The sequence below is a fragment of the Poecilia mexicana genome, unplaced genomic scaffold (genome assembly GCF_051168715.1).
Source record: "Poecilia mexicana isolate PSO_F unplaced genomic scaffold, ASM5116871v1 scaffold_5, whole genome shotgun sequence".
Classification (NCBI taxonomy): domain Eukaryota; kingdom Metazoa; phylum Chordata; class Actinopteri; order Cyprinodontiformes; family Poeciliidae; genus Poecilia; species Poecilia mexicana.
The window spans coordinates 14542923-14564329 of record NW_028263374.1 but is presented as its reverse complement, the minus strand read 5'-3'; the positions used below and the strand labels follow the sequence as shown (position 1 = coordinate 14564329).

At 40.2% G+C, this 21407-nt stretch overlaps 2 protein-coding genes across 2 annotated transcripts; both read right to left on the bottom strand.

Annotated features, from left to right (window-relative positions):
- Window positions 1-261: 261 nt before the first annotated feature.
- usp4 (ubiquitin specific peptidase 4) lies at window positions 262-13252 on the bottom strand. The gene is made up of 22 exons (XM_014988307.2): window positions 13066-13252; window positions 11907-12034; window positions 11688-11818; window positions 11476-11602; window positions 11248-11393; window positions 9948-10009; window positions 9673-9819; window positions 8414-8531; window positions 8126-8299; window positions 7878-8036; window positions 7443-7667; window positions 5711-5794; window positions 5520-5614; window positions 5251-5433; window positions 4857-5083; window positions 4542-4739; window positions 4361-4431; window positions 4161-4276; window positions 3921-4070; window positions 2521-2624; window positions 2198-2286; window positions 262-2065 (listed from the first exon to the last, which is right to left on the bottom strand). The coding sequence occupies exons 1-22, from the start codon at window positions 13215-13217 to the stop codon at window positions 1943-1945; spliced, it is 3009 nt and encodes a 1002-aa protein (XP_014843793.2). The 5' UTR covers window positions 13218-13252; the 3' UTR covers window positions 262-1942.
- Window positions 13253-15346: 2094 nt separating this feature from the next.
- Window positions 15347-18615, bottom strand: emc3 (ER membrane protein complex subunit 3). The gene is made up of 9 exons (XM_088005586.1): window positions 18341-18615; window positions 17928-18087; window positions 17778-17835; window positions 17142-17235; window positions 16777-16881; window positions 16549-16630; window positions 16352-16431; window positions 16173-16255; window positions 15347-16068 (listed from the first exon to the last, which is right to left on the bottom strand). The coding sequence occupies exons 2-9, from the start codon at window positions 18080-18082 to the stop codon at window positions 15940-15942; spliced, it is 786 nt and encodes a 261-aa protein (XP_087861712.1). The 5' UTR covers window positions 18083-18087; window positions 18341-18615; the 3' UTR covers window positions 15347-15939.
- Between the last annotated feature and the right edge of the window lie 2792 nt (window positions 18616-21407).

Genomic DNA, 21407 nt, shown 5'->3' with positions numbered 1-21407 from the left:
TGTTTTTCTTTTTAGGGATGTCAGATTAAAAAGGGGACTGAATACATATGCTCACCACCCTTTTCACTTTTACCAAAAGAAATAGCTGGTTTACGATATGAAATCTAGCGTACACTAAAGTTTACTGTAATCTAAAAAAAATCGTTCATTAATAACATACCATCTAACCAAAAATCGATTTATAGCACTACGCCACCGGGTTGCTTATGCATGTAATTATTCCAAACACACACACAAAAAAAAAAAAAAAAAAAAAAAAACTTGAGGCTTCCAGTCTTTATTGTTCTTGGGTTTCAAATATTCTAATTTAAAAACAACCTGGATAAATATGCAGACAAGAATTCATACACCTACTTAAAATGTTTTTTTTTTTTCTACATCTCTTGGGTTGTCAGAATCGTCTCCTCAACAAAGACAACGTTTACAGATGGAAAGCTTTTCCTATTCCAAGGCATAACTTATCCAGACAGGCACTAATCGCTGAATGATGTAACTAAGTCAGATCCAACCAGCAGACAAGACGCATGCTGTATGCAACAGGAATGCAGGCTCTCTTTCAAAAAACACTGTAAACACAATAAGTACTAAAGCACTGTTTACATGTTGCGCATAAGATAATATCTTCCATCCTTGTCGTCGATCATGTTGAAAACACTTTAAACTCTGCATTCTTCTACTGGATCATTTTGTGGCAATAAGCACATTTTGGGGTCTAAATTGCCAAGTTTTGCATCACATGCACAGATCTTCATAAGTTTAAAGTTCCATGAATCAAAACCACCACTTTTATACCAGTTTATTTCTTTCACTCGGTGTGCTTTGAAACATCAAAGAACAGGCATTTCAGTACAGAGCTGCATGAACTGTACATGTCTAATGAGGACGAGCTATTGCAAGGTAAGCTGGTCAGATCCAGCAGCGGTCGAATGACCCTTAAAAGGACTAGGTGATTTAAAGAAAGTGCCCGGCGGACCATGAGCTTTAATGCTACGGTTACGCCACACCACCTTTCTGACTAAACACACCAGAAGCAGGTAGATTATGTACTTGTGAAGATTTCAAAGTGCCTCCTTTTTGTCAGGTTTGCAGGAATAAAAAGGCCGCTTATTTCACTTGATTATAAAAAAAGAAAGAAAAAGAAAACTTGTAGGAGGGTGGGAATCTTCTCGTAACGGGCCCAAGACACAGCAAAGTTCAAGCTGTGCTTTATTTAAAAAAAAAAATAAAAAAAAAAAAAACAAAAAGAAAAAAAAAAAGCAAGGCCGACTAGCTTCCACTTGTCAAGTCCAATGTCAAACACCTCGATGCGTCACAGGGCTGCGGCAGCTAGGCTGCGGCAGCAGTGGCTCTATGAATCCACAGCAAATATTTTCATTAAGGTGGCATGTATTATTCTGTGTGCACGTCACACTGTTAAACTTGCATTTTACATCAGCACAGCGGTAATTTCAACAAATAAATGTAGGCACAAAGCCAGTACCCTGCTCACTTCTGCGTCGTCTCTTCATAAATACCTAGAATCACTTTGGTTGAAACAATATCAGCATTTGGCTTTTATTTTTATTTATTTATTTATTTTATTTTTTTTGTCATTTAAATATTTCTGAACGTTTTCGTGGGCGACAGAAGAATTTGCGGGCACTTCTAACATTCTGCTCATCCGGCGAGAGCTTCCATGTTTTTCTGTGTTCCTCTGAAGTCCCGGTCTAGCAACGCTACGATCACCTGCTTCGGGGGGAGGAAGTCTCTAGGTTCAACTCTTCTGACGCGGTCGCTTTGTTGAAGACGAAAAACAGACGAGACGCAAATCAAATAAACTTGAAGGAGGAAGGGTTAGCGAGTCTGTGGAGTCCTCTACCACTAAAGAAGCACTGTGTGCGCATATCCCGAGTCTCTACTCGCCATGTGTGTTTTCGCTGTGTGTTCGTTAAGTCGGGGCTCCTCAGTTTGTGTCCATGTGGTCGTCGCCTGACTCGGTGGCTCCTCCCAGCGAGGCCGGCGGGTCGGGTTTGGTCAGGCTGTCCTCGTCTCTGCGCTGATAGAAGAGCACGTAGGCCGCTTTAGTCTGCAACGAGACGACGGGGTTGGGGGTTACTACGACAACAAGGAGGACACCGGACACTGCGGGCGGAGAGCCAGGGAGGCACAGGAGCCGTTCGTAAGTTATTTAAAACAATAATTAAAGTGTTAAACTCACCACAATCTGATCCTCAGAGGCAGACGAGACGCTGCTGTCGTCAAAGTAATACCACTTCCCATCCATTTTATTCTTGCCATAAGCCGTATCTGTGTCGGAGGACGGAGAGTGCTGACAAATCACTATGCAGGCCTTTTACCAAACCACAAAATATCTAATCAAAGCAGTCTGAGGGATGCAGTAAAGATGGATTTACACTGACAGCTGTGCATCAAGATATTTCACGGTCTACCGTTGTATTGCATCCAATGTGGATTTTGAATCACATGCATCACCAAGTACTGAATATCCGGATTTACATTAGGGGAAATGAGGTGACTTACAGTGGCCGCCTCCCATTCCTCCGTAGTGGTTTGAAACAGCAATGAGGTCGTAGACGTAAGGGCCCGCTTTTGGGTCACACACAAACTCTGACATGTTTAGATCCCTGACAAAAGAAAATGTGTGCTTCAATTTACGCTAAGAAGAAGAAGAAGAAAAAAAAAACCTTTTGAAAATGGTTTCCAAACAGAAGTCAGCATGTGATATGTGGCTGACTACATAACCCTGCAGCAACTTCCCCATTTCTCTCACACACACACACACACACACACACACACACACACACACACACACACACACACACACACACACACTGCAGCTAAAGGCAAAGTTATACAAAAAGAAAAGTCCTGATTTATGCAAGTTGTACAGTCATAAAACAAAATGGGTAATAAAAACTGAGGTTTTATTGCTCTTTGAGTTCTGATCAAAGGTGTCGGAGACAAGAATCGAGTTCACTTCTGAACACGATCAGCATTTCCTCATTCACACATCAGATTAATATCCACGAGTTCCTGATTGCGCAATCCTGCACTGCTGGAGTTATAGTAAGAGGATTCACAAACAGGAAACTTAAAACTTTTCTATTTTGTTATGATACATAAACAACACCGATCTTACAAAAAGGAAAGTGAAAGTTAAAATGCATAAAAACAACACAACTGGTGACGACCACATACTTCAATGTATTCTAATGGAATTCATGTGGCAGACACAAAGCATTTCATTGTGAAGTGGAAGAAAATGATATATTCTATTTAATATTTTGCAACTGTACAAACCTGAAAGGGGTAATATAAGTTTTACACACAAAAAAGGGAATGTTGATTTTCAGTTTCTTGAAGTGCCAAACTAAAACCCCAAAACTATCGATGCAATTGTAGTAAAAATATGATTTAAAATGTATCGGCCTAGAAAAGCTGAATAAAAAAAATGCATGCCATACTGTTTATATTTAATTTAGATTAAAAGAAAAAACAAATACGTAAATTATTTTTGTTTTCACTTCACAATGATGCACTTTATTGTGTTGGTGCATCACAAAGATCTATGAAAGATAAAGAGAAGTTCGTATTTTCAAAATGTGAAAAAGTTAAAAGGGGTTTAAACATTTTCGCAAAACACAGAAAGGCTGACTAACTGACCATGAGGAACAATACAAACTACACTCTTCAATATAAAAAAATTAATATAAGATAAAACACAATATAACATAAAACATAATGACAGAACCTCAGACTGGGAAGGAAATCGGTGGTCAAATCCATTTTTAAGTTTCTCGTGCTGGAAGCTTAATAAATAAATAAAAAACAAAAAGTGCGCCAGGTCTTGCTGCCTTGCAGTGTTGGAGGAATTCGCTGATCGGCTAAACTATTTTAAATGTTTTTTTTGACCATCGTACCTGATGGGAAAGTCCACCAGTGTGTCGAGTTTGTCCCTCCAGCACCGGTTGTAGGAGAAACGCTTCAGGTGAACGACCAGAATGCGAGGCAGCGACCACAAGTCAAACTTTTTTGTTGCCTGTTGATGTTTTTTACATGTTGGACAATACCTACATTAAAAAAAAAAAAGTGTTTTAGATGATAGAATACTACGGTGCAGTGTGTTTCCTATAAGAAAAGAAAAGAAAAAAAAACATTACCAAGGGTCATGTTCTCCTAGAGTCTCCATTGTAGTAAAAAGCTCGATGCATTCCTTCAGAGCCACGGTTGTTTTCTTTTTTTGAGGCTGCAGCATGCTGTCGTGCTTCTCGTAGGCCTGTAACAGACATTTGAATACATGCGGATGAGTGTTTGCATGAGACGCCGCAGAGTTTATCTGAGGAGAAATGAGTCCCCTGACCTCCGCTTCCTGCTCATCGTAAAACTGTTTCTTTGATTCCGTGTCCCAGTCGATCGCCACAGTGGAATGTGCTGCAGACAAAACGTGGGAAAAGGCTGAGCCGGCACAAAGCAGTTCTAAAATTAATGAACAACTCATGCAAAGCAGATGTAAAAACAGATGTAAAAATATCAATGCTTACGGTTAAGTTTGAGGACATTTCCGTCGCAAGGCAGCGGGGTGATGTTGACGGTCCCGTAAGAGTTGACTATGCTGAAGGTGAAGAGCTTGGCTGCGTTCCCTTTAGAGCCGTTCTCCAAGTCCGAGCTCTCCTCCTCCTCCTCAGATGGCCCGTTCTCCGGCTCGGGGCTCACCTGGTGATCCATGGCCTCCTCTTCACCTGATCAACAGAAACGTAACCTTCATTTATTATGAAAATCCTTTGTCTTTTCCTGTTCACCCTCTTATAACTACACTTCCCTCAGCAGGACAACAGTAGCTTATATCTGCTAATTACCGTCATACAGCCCGTTAGCTTCGTTGCAGGTTCCTGAGTGGTTGCTACCGTTACTGGAGCTGGCGCTGCAGGAGGCCCCGTCTGACCGGGGGCTGCCGCAGCCCCCCAGGCTGGCATTGAGGGCAGACGATGTGGAACATTCAGGAGTCTGGCTGCAGCTGGACAAAGTGGCGGAGGCCGAAGCTCTGCTTTCGCTATTTGGACTGTGCTGTTGCTTGACGTAGCGTCTGCAGCAGAGGACAGGGAACGACAGCGATACGTAAAGACAACAAAAACCTTAACTTTTGAATACAATAAGAAATGATGAGATGTCTCTGGAACTGTGATCTGTACCACTTGAATAATTTTTTTTAATATATATATATATATATATATATATATACACATTTCCTACCCGATCCTTTCCAGGATCTTGTCGTAAAGAACGTCAGCCAACAGGTTGTGTCTGGGCACAGAGATGAGTAAAGGCTGGCCGAACAACAAGGTGCTAGAGGAGCTGCCCACGTGTTTGGAGTGGCGCTCCCTGAAATACACAGGCAGGTTCATCCTTTCACTGTCCTCCTCCTGGACCTCATATCTGCAAAGACGAGACACATTGGATGACGGATCGAATGTAAGAATCTAAAAATCTCTGGGGGTCACCTTTCAATAATCAAGACTTACACAAAAATGTCATCTTTTTCCATGATTTGGTTGAGGGCATCGTCTCGTCTGTAAATTTTATGAAATCTGTGATTGTAAACGTCGGCTACCACCATCTATGAGGACAAGGAGGGTTGCGGGTTGAAAGTAGCAGCCAAAAAAACAAAAACAAAAAAAACATCCGAGGAAATAAAGATGGTGGGAAATCTGACCTTCTCAGGAGGAATCCCGCAGAGCCTGGACAAGGCACTGCAAAGGTCCGTCACTGCTCCCAGTTTGGGGACCACCACTCTGAACTGCAGAACGAGGAAAACAGAGCAGAGTGAAATATTTCTATAAACATATTAACATGACTATAGCACCTTGTAAAAGTGTCCAAACACCTGTAGCATTTTTTCTAAATTACAACCACAAACTTCACTGTATTATATTGGGGGGGTTTTATGCGGTTAATGTGGGATGTGAGGTGATGGATACATGGGTTCCAAACTAATATTTATTAAAAAGAATTTGTCTTTTGGAATATATCGTTTTCTACCTCAGGCTAAGCCAGGCTGAATGTGGAGGAACCGAACATTGACCTTCATGCCTTTCCACAGATTCTGCACTGGAGGTCTGATCAAATCAAACCTCCTTTGAGTTTAATCATTCCTCTGGAGCTCTTGACTTTATGATTGGGGTTGTTGTTCTGCTGGAAGCTAAACCTCCACTCTAGCCTCAAGTCTTTTGCAGCTTTTCTTCCATGACTGCCCTGCATGGCATGGCAGTCCATGCCATATCTTGACCTCACTTTAATCAAAGTGAGGTCAAAATGACATTTACAAAGCAGAACAAGTCAAGATAACAGACACACAAATCAAAAATATTCCTCTTACACTGCTTTTTTTTTTTTTTCCTTCAGCCCTTATAATTGGTATTGGATGTGACTGTTTTTACTTTAGGAACTATCAGTAAATTGTTCCATGAATGAGGAGAATGCAAGAAAACATTATTTTGTCCAAATCTGTTGGAGACGTATAAAATAAAAAAAATCTTCAGAAGCTCCTGGAGGAGCTGGAAGAAGTGGCTGGGGGAGAGGGAAGTCTGGGCCTCCCTTCTTAAGCTGCTGCCCCCGCGACCCGACCCCGGATAAGGGGAAGAAAATGAATGAATGAATGAATGAATGAATGAATGAATGAATGAATGGATGGATGGATGGATGGATGGATGGATGGATGGATGGATGGATGGATGGATGGATGGATGGATGGATGGATGGATGGATGGATGGATGGATGGATGGATGGATGGATGGATGGATGGATGGATGGATGGATGGATGGATGGATGGATGGATGGATGGATGGATGGATGGATGGATGGATGGATGGATACTGAGATTAAATTGGACACAGGTGGACTCCATTTACTGATTAAAACATTTCTGAAGGCAGTTGTTTGCATCAGTTTTTACTCAAGGCCGTCAAAATAAAAGGGGTTGGCTAAAGGATGGGGAATTATTGTATTCTTTATTAGCATTGAAAGGAAAAAAGTTCTAACAATAATTCTGATTTTGCAGGACGATGATAAACTCTGATCTCCAAGACTGTAAACTACAAAATCTTAACTGTCCTGCCAATAAAATATGATTTAATGCCATTATTCCATACAACTTCACTGCACAATTAATAAAAGACTGAACTGAATTTTTCAAGACTTTTGTAACCCCCTTTGTTACAGTGAATGCCACTGATTAGAGTAAAAATGTAGGTCTACGTATTATTGGTCTATCACATTCAGCCTGCGTAGCCTGAAGTTTAAAGGTGCAAGACAAGCAAATTTGAAAACGTTAAATGAGGAGTGAATACTTTTATACATGAGCCCTGACCACAAAAACAGGTGTTAAAAGACGAGACGCAACGAACGAGTCAAAAGGTTCAGACCGAAGCCCGACTTTTCCCATACCTGAGTGGGTTTGGACTGGGGGTCCGACTGAACTAGAAACACCTCCATGGTCCGGTCCTTTTTCATAGGGAGAGGCAGCGTGAGGTAGCAGAAAGGGTCGAAGGTCACAGACACTTTGGAGCACTCTGGACACACTAATGTAGACTTAAAGAGGCCGTGGAAAATGTCGACGATGACGGAGTCGTTGCGCAAGCGGTGGTTTGTCCAGGCTTCCTTGGCAACAATCTGTAGTCAAACAATAATGAAAGCTTTTACTGTGTGACAATTAACTGCAACTCAACATAGTAACGGCAAAAAAACAAAACAAAACAAAAAACAATAATCTAAAGGAAAGTCAACTTTTTTTTGTAAATGCTCATGAAGTTTTGCAGTTGCTCTACCACAAACGGACACATTTTAGTTTGCAGTGCTAAACACTGCTTCAATGCTGCGTACGTCATCTGGACGACCCTCTGCGTCTCTAAGGGCCAGGTAAGGCTTCTTCTTGACACGGTTCAGATCTTCGTGGAGTCCGTCCAGCAGGAAGGCCAACAACTCCTGAGAGTCCTGCTGCTGGTAGCCGGAAAACTGTGGAGCGAAGCGGCCCACCTGGGTCTGGAAAACGAGACGCACACGTGACTGCTTCCGTCTGGCTTCCTTTTGGTGAAAGGTAACCTGTCTGAGATTTGTCTGAAGTCGCTCACTTTGAAGGTACGCGGGGCCACATAACTGCTGCGGCTCATCCACATCTGCTTCACCAGGTCTGCGTAGGCCTCGGCGATCTCCCCCCTCATCCCCAGGGGATTCTCTCGGTTAATCTCCGCTTCATACTGGTCTGTGAGGAAGTACTCTGTGAGTGGAGACACATTGCTCAGGCACTGGAGGAAGAGGAACAAGAAAGGAGATTATGAAAGCGGAAATACTAAAAAAAGAAAATCACATTCTTATTTGGTGAGCTGTACATCTATAAAGAATATTTAGAGTTCTTTTACCTGGAGAGCAGAGTTCATGAAGCATGTATTGCCCAGATTACTGAGACCGCACAGGCCAGGCTGCGACTGTGATTCTCTGTAGTTATAGGAGGAGCTATATGAATTATATCCCCCAAATCTGTGGAGAGCAGGGATTTGTTACTGCTGGTGGAATAAAACATACACGCAATTCTCAGATCACTTCTCGAAGCCCGGCCTAACAAGCTATTACACGTTGGTGTCATGTATGGAAGAGATTCAATGTGTCAAAAATATTCTAATTTACAGACATCAATATTTATTCTAGCCAATAGAGCTACAGTCAGTAAACTAATTGTTGGAAACCATGTTCAATCTAAACCTTTTAACCAGGCAATCAAGAGTGATGTTTGCGAGGCTAGAATAGAACAGAATATATTTTATTGATCCCAAAGGGAAATTGCTTATTTGTTGACAAGCTACTCCATCCAAAGTGTCAAATATTAGTAAATACAAGTATAACTATAGGTGATATAAAATTGTATTTAAATAAAAGTAATATATTATGAATTGGGAACAGCACCAGCTCCACCAGAATTACTTTAAAACACCATATTTGACATAATGTGCATGAAAGGAGATCCAGTGTTAAGAAAAATGGCAGTTATATTAACATAAACGCATACAAACATCATGTAAGGTAAAAATCCTATTAACAACAGAACGTGTCATTTATATGGTTTTAGTGCCCACATCTAACAGATGAAGATCACGTTCATGTTCTTCATTAGTGCATTGAAACAGTCAGACAATCAAACTAACAGGTTTGTTTTTCTAATTTAATTATGTCTGTAGGACATTTGCATTTCAAGCCAAATTTCTCCAGATGTCCACAAAGTTTTATGTTTAAAAATGTGTGTTTAAAAGATGCTCTGCAGGAAAGCACTAAAGCATTCCCCTCGGAAAGCAGCTAAGTGGATTATAAATAATACGGCTACTTTAAGAGTCAAGTCACCACTTGAGGAAACAAGAATAAACACTTTTGTGAGAAGAAAAAAAAAAGTCTTTGCCTTAGTGTGTTAAAAATGCACAGATGTTTCCTGACTTAACTGTGTGTTGTTTCTGGTGTTCTATTTAATTAAATTAAGTTTAATGGTAGTGCTTTTGGCTCTACTAAAATGCATTATAAGCTCCATGTATAGATATGGACAGTTTTGGCCAACACCTTGCGTATCTGAAGCAGATAAATACATGTAAAAGTAGAAAGTAGTAGAGGAATATATGAGAATTTTTCGCCTTACCTGTTGTTAGAGGACGTGCTGTTATTCAGAGCGTATCCGGGGCTACCGCTACTGTCACCATTGGTTACTGTTGGGGATATGCTAGCTGATGAATTTGAGGAAAGCTTAGGGGAGGTAGTAAAATTCCTAGATGGGGTTGCACTGGACCTGGAGAGAGAGCAGAAGCGCGTTTCAGAAAGTAAATTATAACCATTAGTCTTAATGCAAAAGAAAAATGATAATCACCAGGGAGACAAAAACATTTCTTCACAATTTTAAATAAGAGGTTTGCTTACTTGGGATGCGAAGCTTGTCTGGGCCACGTGCCGTCCTCATTCTTGCGTTCGATCACAAGCACCTGTGGGAAAAACAACCAGAATAAAAACATGCCTGCTCCATATTTCTAATTTATGGCTGTTACACCTCAGGTTAACAGTGAACTCAGTAAATATGTCAACTGCTGCCAAGCCGTTATTAAGTGTAGGTGTGGTTATCGAATTATTTATAGTGCATTATTTTCGCAGACACATTCTCACGACTCCTTTATATCATGCCCAACACATGAAGACTATTTTTGCGGCATTCAATAGTTTTATTGACTTGCATTTTGAAAAGTAACCATGTTGTCCCCCATTGGAACTTGATGAAATGAAAAAATGGGGCCTGTGGGAATTTAAGGAGTTCATCACACCTAAAAACAGTTTTCCCTGTATAATGAAGGTACAGACTTGGATTATTTTTGGAATTCGTGGAAAACCTACTTTAGATTACAAGAGTACAGTTTATCAAAACTTAATTTTATATGCAACACTCATTTTTTCCTAAGAAAGTGATTTCAGAAGCACATTAGATGTACGCCAAATTATTTGAAATTAACAGATAGTTCACTAGATGTCCTGACTCAGTCTGTGTGTAATTATTTCCCAATAAGCATGAGGTCGATTTGAATATCTGAAATAACTGAACTTTCACAGTTTTTCTAATTTGTGGAGATGCCCCTGTGTACTAGCTTCGTTTCATTTTGAGACACTTCTCTAGTCGCCACCGAGTTCAACATGTATCCATTCTTCATAAAATTGGAGCGACATTTGTAACATTATACGAAACGATCACGACACAAGGCCACAGATAAATCTGTAAACATATGACGCAGTTTAAACCACAATTCAACCCATAATCGTTAAGAACAAGAACTACATAGTGTAATAAATGAGAAGGATCTTCCTGTAGAGCTGGCAGCTCTGCATTAGAGGCTATGTGATGTTCCTGTTTTTAGGCAGTGCCTCTGAATGAATTATGCAAGTACAAGGAGTGGAAATACTTCCAGTGTGTTAGTATGTTCAGGAATCTATCTAGAGCAGTGTTTCTCAACCCTGGTCCTCACCGCCCCCCTGTCCTGCATGTTTTAGGTATTTCCCTTCTGCTACACACCTGAATTGTATCTCTGGCTGATTAACAGGCTTCTGTAGTACTTGATGGTCATGCAATCATTTGAATCAGCTGTTCTGGAATAGAGGCACATCTAAAACATGCAGAGCGGGGGGGGCGCGCGCTGAGGACCAGGGTTGAGAAACACTGATCTAGAGTGTGAACTACCTGTCCCTGGAAGAGACCGGCATCCTGTACAGTGCTGTCTGGCTTGTTCAGCTGCTCATAAGTGTTGCTCATGTATTTGTTCCAGAGTCGAGTCTCCTTCTCTGAAGGGATATTGAACAACGTCCGCATCTCCTTCTCTATGGTGTCTGAGAACAAAAGGATCACATGCTGTAATGCAGAAATGAAAACTTCCCCCGGTTCACCTGGAAGTCCTGATGTCCTTCTTACCTATGGTATCAGCTTTACTGAAATGCCGTTTGACGACATTTTCCATGTTGTCATTCTCGCATAGGTTGAGTTCAAGCAGATAAACTTCCACCTTACAGTGCTTCACAAACATGCCGTGTTCGACCACCTAGAAGAGAAATGAGACATTATAAGAAAGCCCAGATAATGGTTTGCCATAAATCAACATGACATGGAGGGAAAAAGTAAAGCACCTTTCTGACAATGGGTCTCTGGCCCTCAAGGCAGCTGTACCAGATGACCAGCTTATTCCACGCCTCAGTGGGTACGAGAACATAGTCCAGCTCGTCTATAAGGTGCTCTTTCAGGGCCTGAGTCTCCTGGTCTTTAGAACATGAATTAAAAGTATTATTTCAAATTAACCTTTTATTTCATGTTCTTTGCTTTGAGAGAAAATTATTTTTGAGTTTTACCTGAGAACAGCCCTGAGTTGTCGATTGGTCCTGGATAGAGGCTACGTTCCCCAACATTGTACATATCCCAGCTGTCAAATCCCACATACTTTTTCCACTGTTTGAACCATCGACTGTCTATAAGATACCTAAGACAGACAACACTGGTTAAAAGTCAGAAGTTACCACACAACCAGTCAGAAAATAGTCAGTTTTTCTTTTCCAAAATAAAAAAAGGGGAAGAAATGGCAAGGTGGATGTTAATAGGACGCGTTCCACACAGCCTCATGCCTTTGCAGAACATTACGCAACAGCAAACTGCCTTGGCATTTGCAGATATAGTAACGGCAGGCTTGTTTCGACTTAATCTCATCTAAAGCATCTCCTTTAGTTAACAGGCTTGAATCAGAAAAGCGTTGAATGTTCATTCAGCAGTAGCAGCTTCTCTAACAGAAAACTATGGTTCTATGCTAATACAAACTAGGTTTTGACAAACTTTGAAAAGGATAGAGAGCCTTATGATAGACATTCACATAAAATAAATAGTTTTAGAGAGAAATGTAAATAAATGTGCAAACACCGTAGCTGTCTAGGTAACAAGGTTCATGAGAACGTACGTTTCCTTAGCTTTAGTATATAAGGCAAAGTAAATAACTGCTACTCCGACTATTTCCCATTGAAATATTTATATGAAGTAGTTTGACCAGCTTTTGACTAGAGCTGCTTTAGCCATGACTGGCTGTTTCTCAAGAACTCGATCTGAGAAACAGCCAGATCTAGAAATATGAATAAAAACTGTCTCGTCTTGTCAGAAAGCCGGTTTGACTGGAAGAAGAACCTATCAGATAAATACGGGGCCTGCTCGCTATCCCTACAGTTAGCTTCTTCCAACTTATAATGAAATATACGTTAAGATAATATCTCAATACATAAAGTTGTTTGAGTGGACATCTGATCTATTATAAGTTATTGTTAGTGTTTGTGATCATCACATAAAGGTCTCTAAACAAAACGGTCGGACTGGTTAGCAGTTAGCATGCTAATCTGTTTGTCATTAGCGCAACAGCTTTCAGTTTAGGCTTTCATTGCTGCTTGTTAGCTTTAGCATGCTAGCACTTCCTGTTTCATGCTAGCTAGCCCTGACTAAGACAAACAACGTTTGGATGTTGTCGGTCCTTACCATTCGTCGCCCTTTTTTAAAGTTGTTTTCAAAAGTGACCCAATACTCTGTTTTTGGTTTTCTATTGAAGGGGTAGGCATTTGTGCGGCTACCGGCTCTGTGTCAGAGTCTGCCGCGCTGCCCGACTCGGGTCCGCCTCCCTCAGCCATCATGCAGCCAGTGGACCGGTGTCGTGAACGCGCAGGGACTGAAGCACAGGAGCGAGCGTCTCGCTAAACGTTCTTCCTCTACGATCCATAGACGGAGGAGCAACGGGGCCCCTAGTGGTATAAAAGTGCAACTGTGCCAAAAGATCAACCAACCTAGATTTAGTTGATTTATTTAGAAATAATTCGAAAAGTAAAATTTATCAGATAGTATTTCATTATCTTAAATTAACGCAGTTACTTAACAGAATTTAATACTTGAGTGACGTTGTGGTCCACACTCCATACCGTTTGGTGGCGGTAATGCACCATTTTTGTTGTTTGCCAACCGCCAAAAAACATCAAACAAGAAGAAGCGCAAGCAACCTCGACATGTGGATAAACCATCATTACAAGCGAAAAGTACAGTTATGACTCTATGACATGTTAAGTCAGTACTACAGAGTATATCTTCATCATATAACTGGTTAGTAGAAATTTTTGTCCCAACACTTGAACCTGGAAAAATGGGCAAGTTGAAGGATTTGAGTGAGACCTCTTGGTGCTCCGGGTGAGTCCCTCCTGCTCTGTGGGTCACACCTACTAGAGTGAGAAAAATGCTCCAAGCTTGTGAAAATACAATTCCTTAAAATTTCCCGATTGTTTGCAACTAAAGGCAACAGTTAAACAATCCAATTAAAAAGAGCAAGTGGACGCAGTGACGATAAAAACAGCCCACTTTTCCTATTGTGGATAGAAAGTATTGGAAGCCCACTTAAAGGGGGAATGAAGATATGCATTTACCGGGGATGTAGTGGCGTTTTATACTACAATGAAGTAACTATTTTATCCTTCAGTTGTTACAAAGATGCAGTATGTATCAAAACAACTCAAAAATAAATTTGACCTTGTGGTAAATTTGTATCAGATGCCTTGAAATTGACCTCTGTCTCTTTAAGAACCTAATACCCTTTCCAAAACTCAACAATGCTTCTTCATGTGGCCCATTGATGCCATTTACAACCAATTTTCTTCCTTGTTCTTAAATTTTATTGCCGATTAGCTAAAAACATTTACTACCCTTTGTATGATGAGCTCAGTAGATGCTAATTGCTGCTGGAAGTTTGGTGGAGCTGTGTGGGGATGGCACAAGGGCGGGATGCTCTGTTATCTCAACTGGGAACTGAAGCTCCAAGGTGGAGCTTTGTGGAAATAGGCAGTTTATTTGTGGAGCAGATTGAGGCGTCCCTGAATGGGACTGATTCAAGGATACATTAAACTTTCATGAATGAGTCAAAGCAACATTCCAGGTATGTTTTTTCAGAGGAACTGATCTATGTATAACATGATACATAAATCAAGATAGTTGATTTTGAAGAAGAAAAAAAAGTGGACAGATTCAGCATTGGTTAAACCAGGACCAGATCATCCTAAAAAACATCCCACATCCTGCAGCAATAAAATCTCGATATATGCAGTTAAGCCTTTCTCAGATCCTCACAATAGTCCAGGTCCAAACAAACCTTCATGACCTGCTCATTTACTCCACAATGGTGAAGATTTCGCCTCCTCTTCCTGGATCTGATGTTCAACCGTGAATCAGCACGTCCTTTCTAGCGAAACGAGATAAACCTTTACGAGGAAAATGAGAAATGCGATCTCTCAAAAACCTCGGCCACACTTCCCTGGTTCAGTTTCTGAACCGTATCAAACACATTTGCTTGAAGGCAGAATAGATTCACCTGGAAAAGACCACAAATATCAGAAAATACAGTTTCAATGAATGAGTTCAAAGATTAGGTAGATGGTAAATGTCCAGGCAACATCCGAGGCAGGAGCCAAGGATTGCATTCTTCCTTTCGATTTAAAGATGGCATCCTGCATACCGTGTGATGAGATTATTTGAGATTGTGATGACCTATCATTTCAAACCAATCTGCCAATTCTCCTCAAACACCCAGACATTTTGCCCAATCATTGCAGCTCAATTGGAAGGGTCTCTTCTTCAGACCGTTCTCTGTAAACTCCACAGCAGAGAGTGAAAGTTCCAGCAAAAAAAAAAAAGTTGAAATATGCAGAAAAAAAGCCACTCATGTCATTCTTGTAATTATCAAATTGCTTGTTTTCAAAGAAAAATGTGCAACTGTACACTGCAATGGAGAAAACCAATTTTAATCAAAACTATTTCTAGACTGTAAAAAATGCAAAGTAATGTTTAACTTTACAAAATTAACTGTCTAGAAAACAGAAGACATTTCTATAACATGCGAACCTCAGATGGTCCCAGGTCTGCTTCCAGTCTTTAGAGGTAGACACAGAACAACTGCTCTATCAAACCATTGAGAGATTAAATAGTTTAACATGTACAATTTGTTTTGTCCTGTTGTTGAGTCATGATGCATTGGAAATGGAAGTAGTCTAATTATTCATGGGAGGGGGAGGGATTTGTACCCAGTAGTATTATGAATGCATACACTTACAAGAGAATGATAATGCAGTTTTAATAAGAAATATGTCCTTGTAAATAAAATAGCAACTAAAATGTGTTTCATCGACATGAAACAGCTAGAGTGTTTCAGTAGGTTAAGATATTTTCTGGACTGGAAGAGGAATATTTGAAAGAACAATGACCATAAACATGTAAACGTCGCACATTGTGAAAAGACAAAAAAAAAAAAAAAAAAAAAAAAAAAAAACACACACACACAAAAATCCGGTTCCCTGCAATGACTAAATTTAGACCAGGCAATCAGAAGATCCCACTTGGCAGCTCCTTGTTAAACATGCCATCGAAGTCCAGCTCCCTGCTCATCAGTTCGTCCTCAACACTCTCTAGCGCCCACTGGTGGTCTGTTAGTTCTAGTGCCTCCCACTCAGCCTACAAAAAAAAAAAAAAAAAAAAAAAAAAAAAAAAAAAGAATCACATGAGAATCTGTCCTTTCTCACCAAAGGATCTCATTATATTGGTCATATAATACATACTTTGAAAGCTTTATTTGTATCTGCAGGCATGGCCATGGCAGCACCACTCATCTGTTCCTGCATGATCCTAGACTGGTCGGCACCTGGAGGGATTCAGAGGCATAGCTACAATCAGCATGAGCGAATGGTTAATCCCGACTGTCTGCAGATGGGAGTGATTCTTCATTAACTACACTTACCATTATCTTGACCCAATATGAGGGAGTACATGCTTCTCAGTCCAAAGACATTCAAGAAATACCACGAAGCTGAGCTCACCCTAAAAGAAAAAAAAAGAAAGAGTGCACATAGATAGTCACGAGAAGGTCACGTGCTTGATAGAAGCACAAAACGAATGTTTCAGTGAAGGTCAGAAAGTCCTGCTTTATTTCTTTACCAGGAAGCATCCAATGAGAGGAGTTCTATTCCTTGCTGCAACATAGGCTTAAAGCGCAGGGTGAGAGGGAAGGGAACCTTCGCTGTGTCGAAACACAAGCACAAAGACAAAACATCTATTACACTAAAAAATATTTTAAAAAACCCCACATAACTGAGCACATCACGTTTAGATGCGCAACTCGCTATGTAACAGGAGCTGCTACATTTTAAGAAGAACTAATATTACTTGTTACAAATCCAGAAAAGGTCCAGTTGATCCAGCCACCGATGAGGATCATGGGAAGCACGTTGGTGACGTTGCCCTTCATCATGTCTGTCAGCATGCTGGGATCTGGGAAACACGAGACTTGATTTTTCTACGCCAATACGATGTGCAAAATATTTTTTTTCAGCATCTTCACTATTGTTTTGTAATAAGTTGGGGGGGAAAAACTATTTGCTGAGTGTACTACAGTTTACACACACGCATATATATATATATATATATATATATATATATATATATATATATATATATATATATATATTTAACTTAACAGCTCAGCACCCAGTGACAACACCATGAGTGGCGCAGTAATCCACTGGGCTTACCTGTCATGGGAGACGGTGGAACGACCTTCCTTTTAGTCTTCTTAAAAAAGCCGTCCTCTTGGTTGTTGAAGTAGAACTTTCTCATCAAAAAGGACTAAAACACAGGGAGGTAATCAGTAATACTGTTGTTAACTACAGGCATGCTAAGGAACAGGAGACCAGATCAAAAGTCAGCTCATCCAATAGTTTTACTTACATCAATTACATTAGTTTTGTATCAAACTCTTGTTGCTTACAGCAGTTTCCTATAAATAATTTATACTCCAAGGTTGTAAGAAAAAAAATTATAAGGTCAAATGGAAATAAAACAACACCTCGCCTATTAAGTAAGACGCTAAAGATGTTTTTCAAAATTACTTAAGAAGATAAGATAAACTGAGAACAACTTCTTACGTTTGTAACAAATCAAAAACCTAAACTAAATTCGACTAATTTAACCATCATTTTACCAAGTGAAATGTGTGAGAGCTAGTTCTGACTTAAAAGCATGACCTGATAAAGTTGATTAAATGTAAGTATGGCAGTTGAACTATCTATTAATATGAGCCGATTGAAAGACTGTTACTGCTATTTTTTATGATTTCGCTTTGATGGTGTTTTGAATATTAAAACACTTAGGTAAGATTGATGTCTTACCTGTTTTGGAATGTATTTTCCATTTTCTCTGAGAATTCTGCTCCGAATAAGAACCTGGCTGAAATTTTTTACAAAGCACACAAACATACATTACTGCATTTCAGCTGAACTTGTGTAATTTCCATGTATTGACAAGTACAGTGTGCTTACCTGTCTGAAACCTGCTCTAAGGTCAACTTTTTGTCACTCTGCAGAAGAATTGAGACATAATGGCGAATCACGCCGACAAGAAAGGTGATGAAGACGATGGGCAGAACCACCCAGAGTCTGATGTTGGAGTCCAACAGAAGCTCCGGTTCGGCCATTCTCTCTGGAGGAAGACACAACAGAGCCAGGCAGGCTATACGTCACGGTGCGACAGATATTACTCAACCTCATTAAAGAACCGGAGGGACTGTCTGTTAATAACGCCTTATTTCCACCTCAAATGACTTGTTAAATAGCATAATGTTAACTTCTTGTAGGTATCTATGAACCCTTAGACAGAAGGTCTCTCAAATCACTATAAAATAGCCACAGAAAAAAAGAAGCTAACAATGTGCTAACGCTAGCCAACTGGCTACCTTCTTCCTGATGTCCGTCACGGAGGGTGGGATCCAACAAGTCCTCCCGAAGAGGAGACCCCCGCTTTGAGCTTTATTCCCGGGAGGCGAAAAACAAAACACATCCGCTGTGTGAGGGTATCAAATATGCTAGATATATATATATATATATATTTTTTTTTTATAAAATTGCGTTACATCTCAGCTATGGACACTGCGTTTTGCTGACTGCGGAGAAGAACGAGAGCAAATTTCTGCTTCTGCAGCTCTTCGTTTACAGAATCTCCCGCTGGCGCTGCAGCGCCACCTGGCGGTGATGAAGGAGATCTGTGAAGCTACGTGTGACTTCAGTGATTGCATTCAATTAGGAAAAGACAAGTTTCAATTTTAGTCAGTAGAAGTTGAGATCCCCCCCCCCCACACACACACACACCCTGGTCTACAATCTTCACCTTTGGCGTAAGTGAGTCTCATTCATACTTTAGCAGTGCATAAATCGGTTCATTTCAAAGCTCTTCTTCTTTTTCAGAACATTTTTTTCAAAGATGTCCCAGATGTTTTTTTTTTTGTTTGTTTTTTTCTAATAAACCATCTGGTACACCAGGTTAAAGCATCATTTTGCTTGGAGCTAACCGCCCTTTGTGAAGAGTGCATTTCCTTTTCAGAGAGAAGATATGCTATGTCTCTATCTGTATAGTTAGATAGATAGATAGATAGATAGATAGATAGATAGATAGATAGATAGATAGATAGATAGATAGATAGATAGATAGATAGATAGATAGATAGATAGATAGATAGATAGATAGATAGATAGATAGATAGATGATAGAATGTTTTTTCTTACTTTTCTCATTAGATGATTTAAAGAAACTAAGAAGGGGGCAGCATGGAAAAAGTAGCAGATGATGAGGGAGAAACACCGGAGCAGGAGAAGATGCTTTTGTGTCACCTGCTGTGTCACCAGCAGTCCCCCGTAAAAGAGGCTCTTCTTCGTCACAAGTGTCTCTCTGACCTCCACAAGGTGAGGATATCAAACAGCAGGAGATAAATGTGCAACAAGCCATAAATAATCTGCTCTCTGCCATCTGTTCAGCACTTGAAGCCTCAGTATAGATCAATGTATTTTTCAGAAGACAATGCTTATTGTTTTCTGTAACATAGCAGTTAAAACCCGCTTTCATTTTAGCACAACTGCATAAACAGGACTGCTGGGGACCAGGTCATTGTCTCCTTTAGATTCCTGCATTTCATTCTTTGTAAGTCATATCCGCAGAGGGCCGTGCTGTACAGGAGTGTTTCATGCATAACTTTTCACTTTCATTCTAAACGCTGGGGCAGTATTCATTTTTAAAGTTTTTCGGGGTTCTGAAAGGAATTTTGTTTCTGAAACTTCTCTTTTTATGCAGCAAATTAATCATCTTAAAATTATTTTAATACATTTTCTGCTAAATATCTGTGGCTGAGTTTTACATAATCAGTCTCCCTCCTGATGTGAAACCAGTTATGATTCATCAATGAATTTTTATTTTTTTTGCTGCCACTGTATTCACTTTAAGATCTTCACCATCAGGTTTAAGTTGGTCAAAAAGCAGAAGGGTCGCCTGTCTGCGGATGACATTGTTTGGTTGTAGGAGCCTGACATCTCCGATCTCCAACAGGATGCTCAACGCCTTCACACTTGCGAACGTCTCCTCAGTTTTCAGCGTGGCTCTGGCTCAGCTTACCACAATTTGTGTCAGTTGACTAAGCCGTTTTACGTAACAGCTCAGCACCCAATAACAAAGAGTAAGGATGGCCTGTTTTTTTTTTTTTTTTTTTTTTTAAAATATGTATCCTAAATGCATAGACTTGGTATATCAATACACCAACATCCTGGTATTTCTTAATCTTAGAGCATGCCTGTCTGTAACAGCTACTTTGCAGTTTGAGGTTTTATGCAGAACAGATGTTGTGTCCTTGCTTTTGGCATTCATCACCACGCAGCCATGGAGCTGGTCGAACGACCCAAAAATCCTGCTGTTGCCTTGCAGTGCTATGCGTTGTTTCTCTGCTTACGTTTCACCTTGTGAATTGTAAAACAATGAAGCTGCTCTAGGTGGAACCCTGTGTGTTCTTCTCTCATATTTTTGTCAAAAGGTTATACACCGACTGCACAAACTGTTTTTGTTGTTTTCCCATTTTACAGATCTACTTTGTTTTGACTGTAATGAAAGAAACACAAATATTCTGATGCTTTGCTCCAAATGACCTTTGGTACCTTTTTTTTTCTTCAGGAAATATTGATATTCTTCATTGACGTATCAGTATTAATTAGGCCATTAAGCCTGAAATAACTTTCTGCGCACCTGGGACAAGTGAAGTGATGCAAAAATATTTTTTTTATTATTCAGCGTTTCAAAGAGGACTGTAGTGTCTATTATTATTAAATTACTTGCCGTTATTCTGTCTATGAAGCGTTGTGTCAAAGTTGACTCATGCATTTCTCAATCACATATCACACTTAGAAAGCTCATCCTGCTCTGTTGCGCCTGTATCTTATTAGTTGGCTTTTGCTAGAATTCATGACGCCTTCCTCTGGGTGTCATTTTCTCAGAACATCAGCGTTTCCTCGGTTGTCATGGTTCCTGCACAGCTGCTCCACGGTTCATCAGACTCACCTGTTGCTTTTTCCCCTGTAATCACTCTTTCCCATATTTATGCTTTCTATTTTTATCTGGTTCTCCTGCTGGTGCCAGTCTTCCAGTTCCCGTTTTCCAATACAATTTCTTTTTCCCCCATTTGTATTGCATTACTTTGCAGCTACCATCCCTGGACGTTTCGGACTATTTATCCCATCAAATCATCACTTTCATCATGATGTGCTTGCTTACAGGCTTTGTTTGGTTCCCCCACAGCTGTAGTTTGCAACAGATTCATCCATTTCAAAACCTTTATGGTCTAAGGAGTTATTCCCCAGTGGAAACATCTAGTTGTGTCCAGGTGTCCTCCACCTCCCTCAATGTTATGAGGAAAAGTTGATGTTATGAGGGCAGGCTTTCTTCTTCATTATTCCATCCATATTGTGCAATGCATCAACACCACTAGT